General features: G+C 35.0%; 1 protein-coding gene across 4 annotated transcripts in view; it reads right to left on the reverse strand.

Annotated features, from left to right (window-relative positions):
• The window catches only part of MSRA (methionine sulfoxide reductase A), a 536,135-nt gene that overhangs the window by 482,962 nt on the left and 36,824 nt on the right, over positions 1-16,349 (reverse strand). The window contains exon 1 of one of the 4 annotated variants that reach the window (XM_007476496.3): positions 7,203-8,531. The exons of 1 other annotated variant lie outside the window; for it this stretch is intronic. In XM_007476496.3, coding sequence (XP_007476558.1) covers positions 7,203-7,215 — 13 coding nt within the window. In that variant the 5' untranslated portion in view covers positions 7,216-8,531. Of the gene's footprint in view, positions 1-6,928; positions 7,129-7,202; positions 8,532-16,349 lie in introns of those variants that run through there. 2 more of the 4 variants (XM_056813713.1, XM_056813714.1) reach the window with 2 other exon arrangements.

Here is a 16,349-nt window from a genome sequence, read left to right on the forward strand (position 1 = left end):
AATGAATTATATCAAACATTCAAAGAACAACTAATCCCAATATTATACAAACTATTTGACAGAATAAGTCAAGAAGGGGTTCTACCAAATTCTTTTTACAACACAAATATGGTCTCAAAGCCAAGCAGGTTAAAAACAGAGAAAGAAAACTATAGGCCAATCTCCCTAATGAATATAGATGCAAACATTTTAAATAGGAAACTAGCAAAAAGACTACAGCAAGTCATCACAAGGGTTATCCACTATGATCAGGTAGGATTCATACCAGGAATGCAAGGATGGTTCAATATTGGGAAAACCATGCACATAATTGACCATATTAACAAGCAAACCGACAAAAATCACATGATTATCTCAATAGATGTAGAAAAAGCCTTTGATAATATACAACACCCATTCCTACTGAAAACACTAGAAAGCATAGGAATAGAAGGGGCGTTCCTAAAAATAATAAACAGTATATATCTAAAACCAGCAGCAAACATCATTGCAATGGGGATAAACTCAAAGCCTTCCCAATAAGATCAGGAGTAAAACAAGGATGCCCATTATCACCTTTATTATTTAATATTGTACTAGAAACACTAGCAGTAGCAATTAGAGAAGAAAAAGAAATTGAAGGTATTAAAATTGGCAATGAGGAGACCAAGCTGTCACTCTTTGCAAATGATATGATGATTTACTTAAAGAATCCTAGAGAATCGACCAAAAAGCTAGTCAAAATAATCAACAACTTTAGCAAAGTTGCAGGATACAAAATGAACCTGCATAAGTCATCAGCATTTCTATATACCTCCAACCCAGTTCAGCAGCAAGAATTAAAATGAGAAATTCCATTTAAAGTCACCTGAGACAATATAAAATACTTAGGAATCTATCTGCTGAGACAAACACAGGAACTATATGAACACAACTACAAAACACTTTCCACACAATTAAAACTAGATCTAAACAATTGGGAAAACATTGATTGCTCATGGGTGGGACAAGCTAACATAATAAAAATTATCATCCTACCCAAATTTATCTATCTATTTAGTGCCATACCCATGGAACTTCCAAAAAACTTTTTTACTGAATTAGAGAAAACCATAACAAAGTTCATTTGGAAGAACAAAGGATCAAGGATATCCAGAGAAGTAATGAAAGAAAATACAAAGAAAGGTGGCCTCCCAGATCTCAAACTATATTACAAAGCAGTGGTCATCAAAACAATTTGGTACTGGCTAAGAGACAGAAAGGAGGATCAGTGGAATAGACTTGGGGTAAATAACCTCAGCAAGATGGTCAATGACAAACCCAAAGACCCCAGCTTTTGGGACAAAAATCCACTATTTGATAAAAATGCTGGCAAAATTGGAAGACAGTGTGGGAGAGATTAGGTGGGAAAGATTTGGATCAACACCTCACACCCTACACCAAGATAAACTCAGAATGGGTGAATGACTTGAACATGAAGAAGGAAACTATAAGTAAATTAGGTGAACACAGAATAGTATACATGTCAGACCTTTGGGAAGGGAAAGATTTTAAAACCAAGCAAGACTTAGAGTCACAAAATGTAAAATAAATAATTTTAACTACATCAAATTAAAAAGGTTTTGTACAAACAAAACCAATGTAACTAAAATTACAAGGGAAGCAACAAATTGAGAAACAATTTTCATAACAAAAACCTCTGACATAGGTCTAATTACTCAAATTTATAAAGAGCTAAACCAGTTGTACAAAAAAATCAAGCCATTCTCCAATTGAAAAATGGGCAAGGGACATGAACAGGAAGTTTTCAGCCAAAGAAATCAAAACTATTAATAAGCACATGAAAAAGTGTTCTAAATCTCTTATAATCAGAGAGATGCAAATCAAAACAACTCTGAGGTATCACCTCATACCTAGCAGATTGGCCAACATGACAGCAAAGGAAAGTAGTGAATGCTGGAGGGGATGTGGCAAAGTAGGGACACTAATTCACTGCTGGTGGAGTTGTGAATTGATCCAACCATTCTGGAGGGTAATTTGGAAATATGCCCAAAGGCCAATAAAACACTGTCTGCCCTTTGATTCAGCCATAGCACTGCTGGGTTTGTACCCCAAAGAGATAATAAGGAAAAAGACTTGTACATGAATATTCATAGCAGCGCTCTTTGTGGTGGCCAAAAATTGGAAAATGAGGGGATGCCCTTCAATTGGGGAATGGCTGAACAAATTATGGTATATGTTGGTGATGGAATAGTATTCTGCTAAAAGGAAAGTGGAGGAATTCCATGGAGACTGGAACAACCTCCAGGAAGTGATGCAGAGTGAAAGGAGCAGAACCAGGAGAACACTGTACACAGAGACTGAGACACTGTGCTACAATCAAACGTAATGGACTTCTCCTTTAATGGCAATTCAATGTCCCTGAACAATCTACAGGGATCTATGAGAAAAAACACTATCCTCAAGCAGAGGACAAACTGTGGGAGTAAAAACACCGAGGAAAGGCAACTGCTTGACTACAGGGGTGGAGGGGATATGATTGAGGACAGAGGCTAAATGAGCACCCTAATGCAAATACCAACAACAAAGAAATGGGTTTGGAGCAAGGACACATGTGATACCCAGTGGAATCGTGCGTCGGCTAATGGAGTGGTAGTGGGGGGGGGGGGGAGGAAAAGAAAATGATCTCTTCTTCCAATGAAGAATGTATGAAAATGATCATATAAAATAATGTTTAAAAATTTAAAAAAAATAACATGAAACTATTCTACTTAGGTTAAAATTAGAATGTGAGCTTCTTGAAGTCATGGACCAAGTTTTTTGCCTTTCCTTGTACTCCTGGTGCTTGTACATAATAAGTGTTTTAAGAAATGCTTACTAACTGAGCAAAAAAAAAAAAGTTCTGTCCTTGAGCCTAAGAGAATGGTAAATACCATTAATAGGAATATGGAAGGTAGAACATGTTTAATTCAATTTGGGGCCTTTGCCTTTGAATCTTTGAGGAGATGTACAAGTCCAATAGTTACTGGAAATGTGTAACTAATGTTAAGGGAAGGTTGGCATTGGAGATGAGATAGAGAGAAAGGTAAATTAAAAAGTAACGAAGATATATATTTAGATGTAGATATGGACACAGACCTAAAACAGACATAATATAGACAGACTTAGACACTGACAAAGACATAGACATAGACACAGACATTGGCACGGACTTAGGCTTAGACGCAGATATTGACATATTTGCAAGTGATCCATATAGAGAGATGATAAAGTCATGAGTGTAGAAGAGATCACCAAGAGAAAAAAGTTCAAAGCGGAAAGAGAATCTTGAAAGATGCCATTTCACACTTTGAAAGGAGGATAAGAAGGCATGAAGACAGGAGAAAATTGGCTACAGAGGCAATAGAACCAAGAGAAGTAAAAGGAAAATAGATAATAAGATGCTCCAAATGCTCCAAAAAAATTAAGAATGATGATAGAGGTCATAAGTAACTTTATAGAGGGCAAGGAAAATGAAAGACCACAAGAATTATGAATTGATTAGCATTTATGGAAATTATGTTGGCTCCCTTATACACCATTAAAATATGCCCTCATTGAGCCAATCTAGGTAATATAAATTCTGTAAGATATGCTTGTTTAGCCTCTTTTGTATCATGTAAGAAATCTCCAGAAAGAAAAACTCATATAAATAATTCTTAAATAAATTAGAGCCATCAGCACACTTTGGTTTATTTCACTAAAAAAATTTCACAAATCCTAACAGAATTAAGAGAAAAGTAACATGTTAGAGATGATTCAATCTTTCCCACGCAATTTACTTCTTAAAGAGTTTAGGGTCAGGGTCGCTTAATTTTCTAGATTTTTAAGAAGACAATTTATAGGACTGAAGCTTAAGAAACATGAAAACAGCAGGAACACAAGCAGTACTATGAGCACTTTGTAGATCCTTAAATTAGTTTGTTGTTTTAACTTTTACTTTCCATCTTAGAATCAATACTAAGTATTGGTTCCAAGGCAAAAGAGTGGTAAGGGCTAAGCAAGTTAGGTAACGAGTTAATTGACTTTTCAGATTTCACTCTCATGTCTACTGGCTCAACCCAGTGAGTCACCTGACTGCCCCTCAAATTATTTTTTTATAAAAACCTATATTTTCAGTGACACATAACAGTGGTACAATAGTAATTATTTACAGTGATAGATAAATCAAGTTGTACATGTTTTAGTGAAGGCTCAAAGTCTTTGGTAGATAGTAACTCATGCTGTAGGAAGCACAAATTTCAAATGCAAAGCAAGACAATTTTCAAATCTCAAGCACACAAATGCCTCTATTCAGCTGTGTGATCTTCCTATACAAGTTACTAATGAATAAAAACAAGACTATAACATTTATAAAACATGTTGAAAGTTACTTTTTATTTATTTAAAAAAATACTTTTATGGCAACACTATACACTCCTACCTACTCTTTTATACTTCAATTTAAATGCTCCTTCTATACTGATAATGTTCTTCTCTGCAATCTAAGATACAAGACAAAGTAGAATGCCAGTTCCTTTAAAAAAAAACAAACCCTTACCTTTCGACTTGGAATCAATATTGTGTATTGGTTCCAAGGCAGAAGCATGGTAGGGCTAGGCAATGTGGGTCAAGTGACTTGCCCAGGGTCACACAGCTAGGAAGTGTCTGAGGCCAAATATGAACCTAGGCCTGGCTCTCAATCCACTGAGCCACCCAACTGCCCCTAGAATGCCAGTTCTGATAAGAAGTTGGATAAATATGTTGAATGAATAAACAAAAACACTGCTGTAATTATGTCATAGAGAATAATGGAGTCATTTGTCATTTTTATACACCTAAAAATAACTTAACAGATCAATTATCTACTCACCCCCAAGCTTTACTTCTGTCACTTAACAGTATGATTATAAAATGCCATGAATTTCAAAATATAAACAGATTTAGGTAAATGTTCATTTATAATCAAATAGTTGACATCCATGCATCTAGTAAGTAAAAGTTCTAAAGTATTTAAACTGGGTTTAAAATATTCAGAAATTTTCAAATTTCAGAACGTTAGTGAAATGAGATGTCTAAGAGAAAGGAAGTTTACCAAATATATAAACACCAAAAATGACATTGTTGTACAAAATCATCCACCTAATTTGCCAGTTCTAAAACAAAAAAAAAAAAAAACAAAAAACATGAAATCTGAACTGGAGAAAGGTGTTTCTCCCAGACATAGCTTCATGAAGTATTTTGGTTGTAGCGAAATTCATTTTTAGATTCCTCAACATGTAGGCCGAAGATAATGCAACAATGGCAATAGTAAGAAACGAAAAGAGGCAAAATAACTGATTTTTTACAAAATAAAAGTCAAAACCATAGGATAAAAATGTAATTTGAGTGGAAACAAAAAAATAAATATTTTTAAGCTGTCTTCTGAAATTTATCAATTTTAAATGCACCTTTAATTATATTGCTTCCTAAAAAGTAAAATGTGGCTATAAATTTAGCATTTGCAAGATTTGTTCTCCTTAAAACCTTAGTTTTCTCTAAAAAAATAATAAAAATAAGTTCCCAAAGGCCATTCAAGGTATAAGATAAAAGTCTTTAAATTTTTCATAAACAAATAACAAAAATTGCATTATGCTTTTTAAATTGTATCTGGACCTGAGGATCTGTGTAATAATAGGAAATTTTAAGCTATATAGTTCTAATTGAAAGCTTATTTGCTTTCATATCTTAAATCATACATCTATGATCTGTTATCAGTATTTGTAAAGGAACAAGTTGTAAAATGGGTAATTCAGAAATAAACACAGAGATCATACAAATATTTCCTTTTCCAGGGACTATCGGTGTGTCTTTTCTTTCCAGGCAACCATTTTAGCAAACACCATTAATACTGTATTAAGCAGCTTACACAGTAAAGGTTCTTATTTTGCCAATCCACATAAACTAATAATTGGGGTTTTTTTGAAGATTAAAATATTACTGAATAAAATGGCTTAGTAAAACCTACAGTCTTAAATGCTGAAACACCTGTTTTAATTTTCAGATTATCGATTCAGATTCATATAGTAAATGTCGTTGTCATGCTTGCTGATATATTATTGTCATGAGAAAAAAACTATTTAAAAGCTGCCAATGATTTAAGTTCTACAATAAGTCGCTATAGGTATATGTACACAAAGCCTTTTTCTTTTGTTCAAGGATCCACAAATAAGATCAAAACAAAAGCATGTATTCTTGTGCAATCTTTTCTACAGTTGTCAATGAGTAGTAAGGATCTGAATGTCCTGGATTTTTTCCTCTTCTAACTTACACAATGAAAAGGGAAATACATGTTTAACAGAAATCATAAAACTGCACATCCAAATGAATCAAACTATTTCCTGAAATAGAAAACTTAATGAAAGTGAAAATAGTTTATAAAAATACATGACTTACAGTTATTCTCCCTTACAATAATATTGTTTGCAAGAGCAAAAGTTGTATAATCTAACTATAACCAGGCCTATTGGGCAATATTTGCTATTATAAAATTTAAAATGAAATACCTATTTTACTGAGAATTCAGATAATTTTTAAAAGACAATTGACAGAATACTTAGCCCTTTGATCTGCTTAAATTTTCACCAGAAGTCTAGACTGCAATAATTTCTGAAATATTGAACTTAACTAACTAAAAATCATGGAATTTTTCCCCACCAGTTAATTCAAACACAGTTCGCTATATACTGGTTTGTTCATCTAGTATAAACATCAAATTTCATTTTTGTACTCCAAGTCATTTCTTTTTGCATCAGAAACTATCTTTGAAAATTTCCCCCTCACACATATAATTCACTAATCTTACACACTTTTATACATATATTACCCCCACCCCACCACACCCCAAAAATGTTTTAGAGCAGAGACAAAAAAAAAAGATGACAATGCTCACATTTCTGGTTTGCCCTTCAGGCGTAGTCTGGGTGTCTTCAGCTTGCCTTTCTGGTCTTCAGTGTTGTCACTAATTGCTGGGGAATGTAGTTAGGACAGCATGAAGAAGCAAAAATAAAAGCTGTTGCTTTAAGAAAACATTTTCTTAAATACTTGGATAAAACAACTTTTACTCTTACTTCTTGGCTGAGTTGTATGAAATCTTGGAGATGCTCCTTGAAAAAGTTAATTTCTTTAACGGGCAAAAAAGAAAAGAAAAAAATCTGAAAACTTACGTTCTGAATACATTCCGAAGGATGCCTGATTTGATTTGAAAGCAGGTTTGGGTAGATGAGCAAACTTTTTTGTCGAAAATTAAGATTCTCCCTTTAATTTGGAAATCTGACTTGCCATCTTCTAAATTAATCCTGTCTCCCTTACTATGTTATCATACCTGCAAAAACCAAATGCAACATTTCCCAAATGTGTGGACATTGTGGAAGCTTCATTTGAAAAGCCTCTTATTTCCCTTAATACTGGTGACTGACTGGCATTGTATGTACCACCACTTTTTAAATAGCCCAAGAGACTTAAAAAGCCTTCTAAGTTTGAAAACCAAAAAGTTCTGGGTTTTTCTGTGCCCCAGGACGGTTTCTTTCCTCAAGCTCAAGCCGAGAAAGCAGACAAAAGAAGCTGATTTGACTGAGCTGTGCCAAGTCTTGCCTTTTTTTTTCTTTCCTCAGCTCTCTCTCCCTCTCTCTCTCCCCCTCTCTCTCTTTCTCCCTCTCCCTCTCCTTCTCTCTCTCTCTCTCTCTCTCTCTCTCTCTCTCTCTCTCTCTCTCTCTCTCTCTCTCTCTCTCCCTCTCCCTCTCTCTCTTTTTCTCTCTCTCTCTGTCACTCTCTTTTGCTCCCAGTATGGCAACCTTCCCGAGCAGGCTTGGCGGAGCTCCAACCTGTGCCAGGCTGTCTGAATTCTTGTTTCCAAAAGATGCCCTTTGCGGATCAATTAATATATTTAAAAACAGGAAACTGTGGTTTAGTAACCAAATCCTGGCACCAACAGCCTCTTCTCCTGCCAAATCACCTTACAGATTTCATGGTACCCTACCTTTCGTAATCACTACAAACATTTTCCTGAAGCAATCATGGAATATCGGAAGCCATTCACTGTTCAGCGATAAGGAATCTGTTCTCTAGAAATGCCCATATGCGACATTTGCACAACCTGCATTAAATCAAGAGTCTTCTGGGAGAGGGGCCGTATATAACTTTAATAAGTACGTACCACATACTGTATTTCTTTTTATAATACTTGGCTTTCCTCGTCCAACTGCAAAGAATCCTGGGAAGAAGAATGGAGGCATATAGAATAAAACTAAGAACTGAGTACACATAGAAGTCATATTTTATCTTCTGAAAAATTTGCTTCAACTGTTCGGTTATTCTGATCAGAATCCCAACTCTCAAGAGATCAAATATCAAAGCTCTCATCTCCTCCTTTTCTTAAAAACACTAATCATTGGAAGTGAGGAGCTGTGGGGGTGGGGAGGAAGAGAGGCAATTATTTTCAAAACAGAAATTCCTCATTAAAAAAATCAGGTTTTTTTAATGGAATGAAGCATTCCCAGTTAGACCTTGATAATTATGGAGTTTATCTTGGCACAGGATTTCAAGTCAGACGAAATATAAGCTTGAATCTTGGCTCTGACACTTCCAGGCCAGATGACCTTGCATTAATCATTTGGCAGCTAGGTGGTGCAGTCACCACCTAGCTAAAATAAAGTCAAGATAATCTGAGTTCAAATCTAGCCTTAGACAGTAGCTGAATGATCCTGAACAAGTCATGCCTCAGTTTCCTCATCTGTAAAATGAGCTAGAAAAGGAAATGGCAAATCACTCCAGTAACTTTTGCCAAGAAAACCCCAAATGAGGTCACAAAGAGTTGGAAATGAATGAAATGACTTAACAAAAACAACAAATCATTTGATCTGTGGACTTTATTTAGCTCCCCTTGTAAGCTGAGAATAAAATAAGACCAAAGTAAAAGGAGACTATTAAGCTAGAGGAACTCTGCTATTATTATCACTTTATTTGTATTATATTCTAATGTCTGGTGAAGGAAATTATTTATTCTTTATCTCAAATAAATAAAATTTACCTGCAAAAAAATAAAAATTAAAAAATAATTCATCGCCCTTACCCAAAAGGTGGAGAATACTTGAGTAGAAAATTAGGAGATCTGGGTAGTATACTCAATTTTCTACAAGCTCATTGTGTAACCCTGGGCAAAGTAAATGAACCTTTCTGGACCTCAGTTTACTAAACTACAGAATGTAGAAGTTGGACTAAAGAGCCTACATTATAGTTTATAGAATATGCCTGCCATTCATTTAGGTTTTTTAACATTGATCCTTCCTGGTTCTCTCCTACCTGTCTGGTCACTTCTTAGTGTCCTTTGTTGTACGACTTCTTTATCCATGACCATATCCAAGTATGGGTATCTCCCAAAGCTCTCTCCTGACTCTTCTGTTTTTAACTGTATATTTTCATATCTGGTGATCTCATCAGCTCCCTTAGATTTAATGATCATATCTATGCAGGTAATTGGCAGATCTATACACCCGTCTCTAATCTCACTCTTGAGCTTCAGCCCCCCATTACCAAATTGGACATCTCAAACTAGTTGTCCTGCGGGCATCTCAAACTAAGCATTGTCTGAAACAGAAATAATTATTTTTCTTCCAATTGTTGCAGTGATGTCAAGAAAGAGAACACCTAGAGCCATTAAATTTGGCCACAAAGAGATCATTGTAATTTTGGAGAGAACATTCAATATAGCAATCAAACTGATTTTATATTACTAGCTGAAAACCAAAACAGAGAACTATTACCCAAAATTTCTTCTCTATAATCATCTTCCTTATATTTCATGGTGTTCCTATACCTATACCCTAAAGTTTCACTTTATCTCATGCCAACTGACAAAGATAACAAAAGAAGAGAATAACCAATGCTGGAGGGCTTTGAAAAGACAAGGACCCTATTATAACATTGGTAAATTTTGAATTCATCCAAGCATTCTGAAAAGCAATTAGGAATTACACCAATCTCTGTGGGAGTTTTTTCTGCAACATGGCTAATATGGAAATACATTTTGCATGACTGCACATCTATAAGCCATATCAAATTGCTTGTCTTCTCAAGGAGGGAGGAGGGAAAGGAGGAAAAAACTTAGAATTCAAAATTAAAAAAAAAAAGTATTAAAAATTGTACATGTAAAAAAAATTTTTATTAAAAAAAAGAAATTACACCAATCAATCAATAAACATTTAGCTGCTGGGCACTGTGCTAAGTGCTGGAAATAGGAAAAGAAGCAAAAGTCAGTCCTTGCCCTCAAGGAGCTCCCAATTCAACAAAGGAGACAAAAACAAGATACACATAGGATAAATAGGAAATAATTAAAAGAAGGAAGGTATCAAATTTAAAAGGAGTTGAAAAAGACTTCCTATAAAAGATGGGATTTTAGTTGGGAATTAGAAGAAGCTAGTTAATTTAGTAGGTAGAAATGAGGAGGGAAAGCATTCCATATTTGTAATGTCTTTTCTAGGAATTATTATGATAATAATTATTATTATAATTAATACTTATAAAGTATTTTAAGGTTTACAAAACCATTTTCTACAAAAGTCTATTGGCTAGGCAATGTATTATTATCCCTGTTTAACAAATTAGGAAACTGGAGCTCAGAGATTTTTAAAATATTTGCCTCAGGTCATATGCTTACTAAACATGGAAGTCAAGAATCAAAGCAGTTCTCTCTGAAGGTAGAGTAGAAACAGGTATAGATAAAAGAGGCTTCATGGAAGAAGTAGCATTTTCACCGGGTTTGAGGAAAGGTAAGATTTCCAAAAAAAATGGTAGCCTATAAATTATAACCACCAAAGGATTAGCCTAGTTGCCCCACCAGATTTTACATGAAATTCTCTTATGCTAGGTGGAGCTGTTTGCCCTTCTTATGTAGCCTTATGGCATGTAGCCATCACAACACTGGAGGACTAGGGTGATTAAGCACCATGGCCAGCAGCCCACCCTACTGCTTGATACAGGCAGACTCTATTACCAAGAGAAATCCATGGCCCTGGTTACCTGCCTGCCCTCTCAGATCTGACTATCATTTCCCCAGCCCATTATCTACTGGATAGTAACAGTTGGCTGCCTGCCTATACCCTATAATAACACCAACCATGTGATCATGCAACAGTAAACCTATAATTATGGGGCAAAATAGTAGGTAAAGTAAATGTGAAATCTAAGTTAGAATTCAGACTATTTTTCTAGGTCCCTTCAACTTGGCTAACAGATACACAGTTCAAAAAAAAAAAACACAAGAAATAATTACTAGAAGATCAGTATTATCAACAACTATTACCTCCATCAAGAAAAATATGCATTCCTCCCTATGAGTAAAGTAACTATACTCCTCACCCTTTGACACTTACATAGAAACTACAGTAAACAGATTTTGTAATCAACTTTGAATATACCCACTTGTCCAATCACTGGAGGTGAATAATAAATTATATTTTAAAAGTAGAAAAGAGTACTTGGGAAACTCCTGAATGGACAGTAAAACATAAATCTGTAAAGTGTTTGTAAAGCTACATAGAATGAATTAGAATGAAAAGGCAAGGTAAATTTTTTTTTAAATGAAGGCTGTGTATATTCACATGAATTGGCCAAAAGACAACACAACCTACTGAAGTTATTTCTGTTGTCTTAATGATCAACACAGTTTATGAAGGAATCCCCTCAACAAGTGTCCAAAACTCAGTTATATCACTATTTAGTTCAATTAATTATTACAGAGATAGAATCTGAAACTTTAACTAAGTACATGCCAGAAGATGTACATATAAATATTTTTGGTATTATATCAATATCCTAAGTTTCTGTGTTTTTGTCAGCACTCTGCCAAAGCAAATCATTATGAATTATTGTTGTTGTTCAACATACAGTTGTTTCCACCTTTCATTACCGGATGGACCACAGATATTGTGGGGGGTTTCTCGGCAAGGATACTGGAATGGTTGGCTATTTCCTTCTCCAGTGGATCCAATTATTAGATAAATCTTAAAAAAAGCTATCTGAAACTCAAGAAAGGCTAAGTGATAAGTGATCAAAACCCCCCAGTAAGTATCTAGATGAATCCATAGCTTCCTGATGTCAGTTACAGAACTCCATCAACAGATCAATCAATCAGAAAGCATTGTTAAGCACCAGTTTCATGCCAGGTACTATACTATATGTTGAAGATATAAAACTAAAATGAAACTATCCCACTTCTCAAGAAGATTACATTCTATCAAGAGATAAAATTTATCCAGATATGCATGTAAACATTGCCTATCACACAGGAAAGGTTTGATAAATGCTTGCTGAAAACCTAGAAAGGCTTAAATGAACTAATGTTAGTGAAGTTAGTAGAACCAGGATAAAATTTTGTGCAAGAACAGAAATATCGTATGGTGTTCAACTGTGAAGGTCTAAATTATTATCAGCAATGCAAGGTTCCAAAATAACCCCAAGGGACTCATGATGAAAAATGTCATCCACAGACAAAGAAGGAACTATTGGAATCTGATTGCTGATCAAAAGCATTCCATTTTCCACTTTATTTCCTTCACAAGTTTTTCCTTGTATGTGTGATATGTTTTCTTTCATGGCATGAGGAATATGGAAATATGTATCCTTACCACAAATGGGGGTAGGGAGCACATGAAGAAGGAGAAAATCTGAAACAAAAAATGTCAGATAGGGGGCAGCTGGGTTGCTCAGTGGATTGAGAGTCAGGCCTAGAGACAAGAGGTCCTAGGTTCAAATCTGGCCTCAGACACTTCCCAGCTGTGTGACCCTGGACAAGTCACTTGACCCCCATTGCCTAGCCCTTACCACTTTTCTGCCTTGGAGTCAATACTGTGTATTGTAAGACAGAAGTTAAGGGTTTTAAAAAAAGTCAGATAAAAAAATTGTTTCTACATTGAACTGAAAAAATAAAATTAAATAATTGGGTTTACAAAGATTTAAGGATGAACAAGGCAGGAAAACAGCATCACTTGAGAATTATTGTTTTAAATGGAAAAAGAAATGAAGGTTTATTTTAATTCTAAAGTTCATCCTATTTGAATATAAAGAAGGAAACTAAGTAAATTAGGTAAACACAGAATAGTATACTTCTCAGATCTTTGGGAAAGGAAAGATTTTTAAATCAAGCAAGAGTTAGAAAAAATTACAAAATGCAAAATAAATCATTTTGATTACATTAAATTTAAAAGGTTTTGTACAAACAAAACCAATGCAATCAAAATTAGAAGGGAAGCAACAAATTGGGAAAAAATCTTTATTTAAAAAAACCTCTGACAAAGATCTAATCACTCAAATTTATAAGGAACTAAATCAATTGAACAAAAAATCAAGCCATTCTCCAATTGATAAATGGGCAAGGGACATAAATAGGCAATTTTCAGATAAAGAAATCAAAACTATTAATAAGCACACACAAAAATGTTCTAAATCTCTTATAATCAGAGAAATGCAAATCAAAACAACTCTGGGGTATCACCTCACACCTAGCAGATTGGCTATCATGACAGCAAAGGAAAGTAGTGAATGTTGGAGGGGATGTGGCAAAATTGGGACATTAATGCATTGCTGGTGGAGTTGTGAATTGATCCAACCATTCTGGAAGGCAATTTGGAACTATGCCCAAAGGGCACTAAATGACTGTCTACCAGGTAGATCCAGCCATTGCACTGCTGGATTTGTACCCTAAAGAGATAATAAGGAAAAAGACTCGTAGAAGAATATTCATAGCTGCGTTGTTTGTGGTGGCAAAAAATTGGAAAATACAGGGATGCCCTCCAATTGGGGAATGGCTGAACAAATTATGGTTTATGCTGGTGATGGAATACTATTGTGCTCAAAGAAATAACAAACTGGAGGAATTCCATGTGAACTGGAACAACCTCTAGGAATTGATGCAGAGTGAAAGGAGCAAAACCAGGAGAACATTGTACACAGAGACATATACACTGTGGTAAAATCAAATGTAATGGACTTCTCTACTAGTCGAAACGCAATGATCCCGAACTATTTGGAGGGACATATGAGAAAGAACACTATCCACATCCAGAGGAAGAACTGTGGGAAAAGAAACACAGAAGAAAAACAACTGCTTGATCCCATGGGTCGATGGGGCTATGACTGGGAAAGTAGACTCTAACAGATCACCCTATTGCAAATATTAATAATATGGAAATGGATGTTGATTAATGACATGTTAAACCCAGTGGATTTGCGCATCAGATACAGGAAGGGGGCGGGGGAAAGGGAGGGAAAGAACATGAATCTTGTAACCATGGCAAAATATTCTAAATCATTTAATTAAATAAAAATTTTAAAAAAAGGAATGGGAAAAAAAATAAAGTTCATACTAAGCTACTTTAACTAAAAGAAAGCAATATCACTATATATATTTATTAAAGATATATGTGTGTATGTATATATATATATATATATATATCATCATGGTAGTCATAATACTCTATCTGGAAGTAATTTATGCTCTTAATAAAGTACATTTGCAAGTTCATGCAACTCCATAGCAAAAAAAAAATTTTTAATGTTTGTTGACAAGTTTGTTGATAAATACAAAGTCAATACAAGATAATTTCTGGGAGTGGCTCTAGTAGCATCTACAGGAATCAGGAAAGATGTATATAGGCATTGACTTTGGAAACAATCTTGAATTCTAAAAGTTAAGATGAGAGTGAATTCCAAGTATAGGAGTCAGTTTGTACAAAAGCACAATAAGAGATGGGAGATGGAATGTCATGTGTAAGGTACATCAAGGAGGCCAGTTTAGCTTGACCACATTGCTGATTAAAGGTAAGAATACATAACATGCCTAGAAAGGTTGCCTGGGGCAAGTCTGTGAAGAGATTTAAATACCAAATAGAAAAGTTTGAATTTGGAAGCCATCACTTTTACAAAAAGAGGGAGTGACATGATTCAAATTATGCTTTTGGAATATCACTTTGGCAACTATATAAAGGTTGCACTAGAGAAAGGAAAGCCTTGATGCAAAGAGACCAATGATGAGTCTATTACAATAATCCAGATGAAATATAATAAAGGCCTGAACTAGAGTAGTGACTGAGTAGGTGTAGAGAAAAGGGTGGATGCAAAATATGTTGAGCTAAAACTGAAAAAAACTTGGCAAGAGTCTTGGGATACTTGAGATGAGGGAGGATGAAAAGTTGAGAATGACTTCAAGATCACAAATCCAGGTGTCTGAAAGAGTAGTGGCACCCCTGAGAAAATAATTATGCCATGATCTCTCATTGTATTATTATAAAGGTAAGAATGAAAGGACTGATACACAAATTACTTTTCTAAATATTCAGATAATTGAGGCAAAAGTTGGTTTCTTCGTGAATTATCCAGATAAATATCATTCAGTTAAAAAATGAAACTCAATCTCTGAGTTGCATCTATGTGCCAAGACTGGTACTAGATCCATATATATTTGGGCAAGTAAGTCAAACTTTACATATTCATTTCTCTAAATCATAGAAACACAAAATTTAGAGCCAGAAAGAACCCCGGAAGGAACCACAGAAGTCCTCTCATCCAGCACAGGAATTCCTTCTATACATACCTAACAAATAACCTCTACTTAAACATTTTATTATTCAGCTTTAACTGCACTCAGTTCTTTCTTATGCTGAGACAAAATCTGCCCACTTGTAATTTCTATCCATTAGTTATAGTTCACCCTCTGGAGCAACACAGTACTTCCAACATGCTTATCAAGGAAGAAAGGGTTTTATAATTTTCAATAGTAGAGAAAGACCCAACATTTAAAACATCATACATGGTTGAAACAATGAAGTATATATCAAATTTATTTAGAAGAGATTCTTGTAATATATATGACTTTTATTTCTAATATGATGAGAGTACATGACACAAATCACAACCATTGTCTTCATCTTGGATGTGGAGAAGCTCTACTGCAAAAGGAAACAACCTACCCTTTGACCTCGGGTTTTCCATTTCCTGCTGCTCCTGTCCCTTGAGAGAAAAGGAAGAGGAAAGTCAGTGGGGAATGAGAATTCTTTCTCCTGCTATATAGGTTCACCTTCCATCTTCTGGGTCTTTATCCCACCTAACCTATAATCTTTGTAAGGAAGAGAAGTATGGTGAAGTGGAGCTTCCCACATGCCATCTGACTATGTGCCTCCAATCCCATGATACACTTGCCTCCATTCTGATCTCTAACCTTTATTGGGAAAAGGAGTTATTATGTCCTTCACTCAAGGATGAGCATTCTCACATTGGTCTTACTCTTTTACATTCAAGTGACTCTGAACTCCTATAGATAA

This window comes from Monodelphis domestica, chromosome 1 (genome assembly GCF_027887165.1).
Source record: "Monodelphis domestica isolate mMonDom1 chromosome 1, mMonDom1.pri, whole genome shotgun sequence".
Classification (NCBI taxonomy): Eukaryota; Metazoa; Chordata; class Mammalia; order Didelphimorphia; family Didelphidae; genus Monodelphis; species Monodelphis domestica.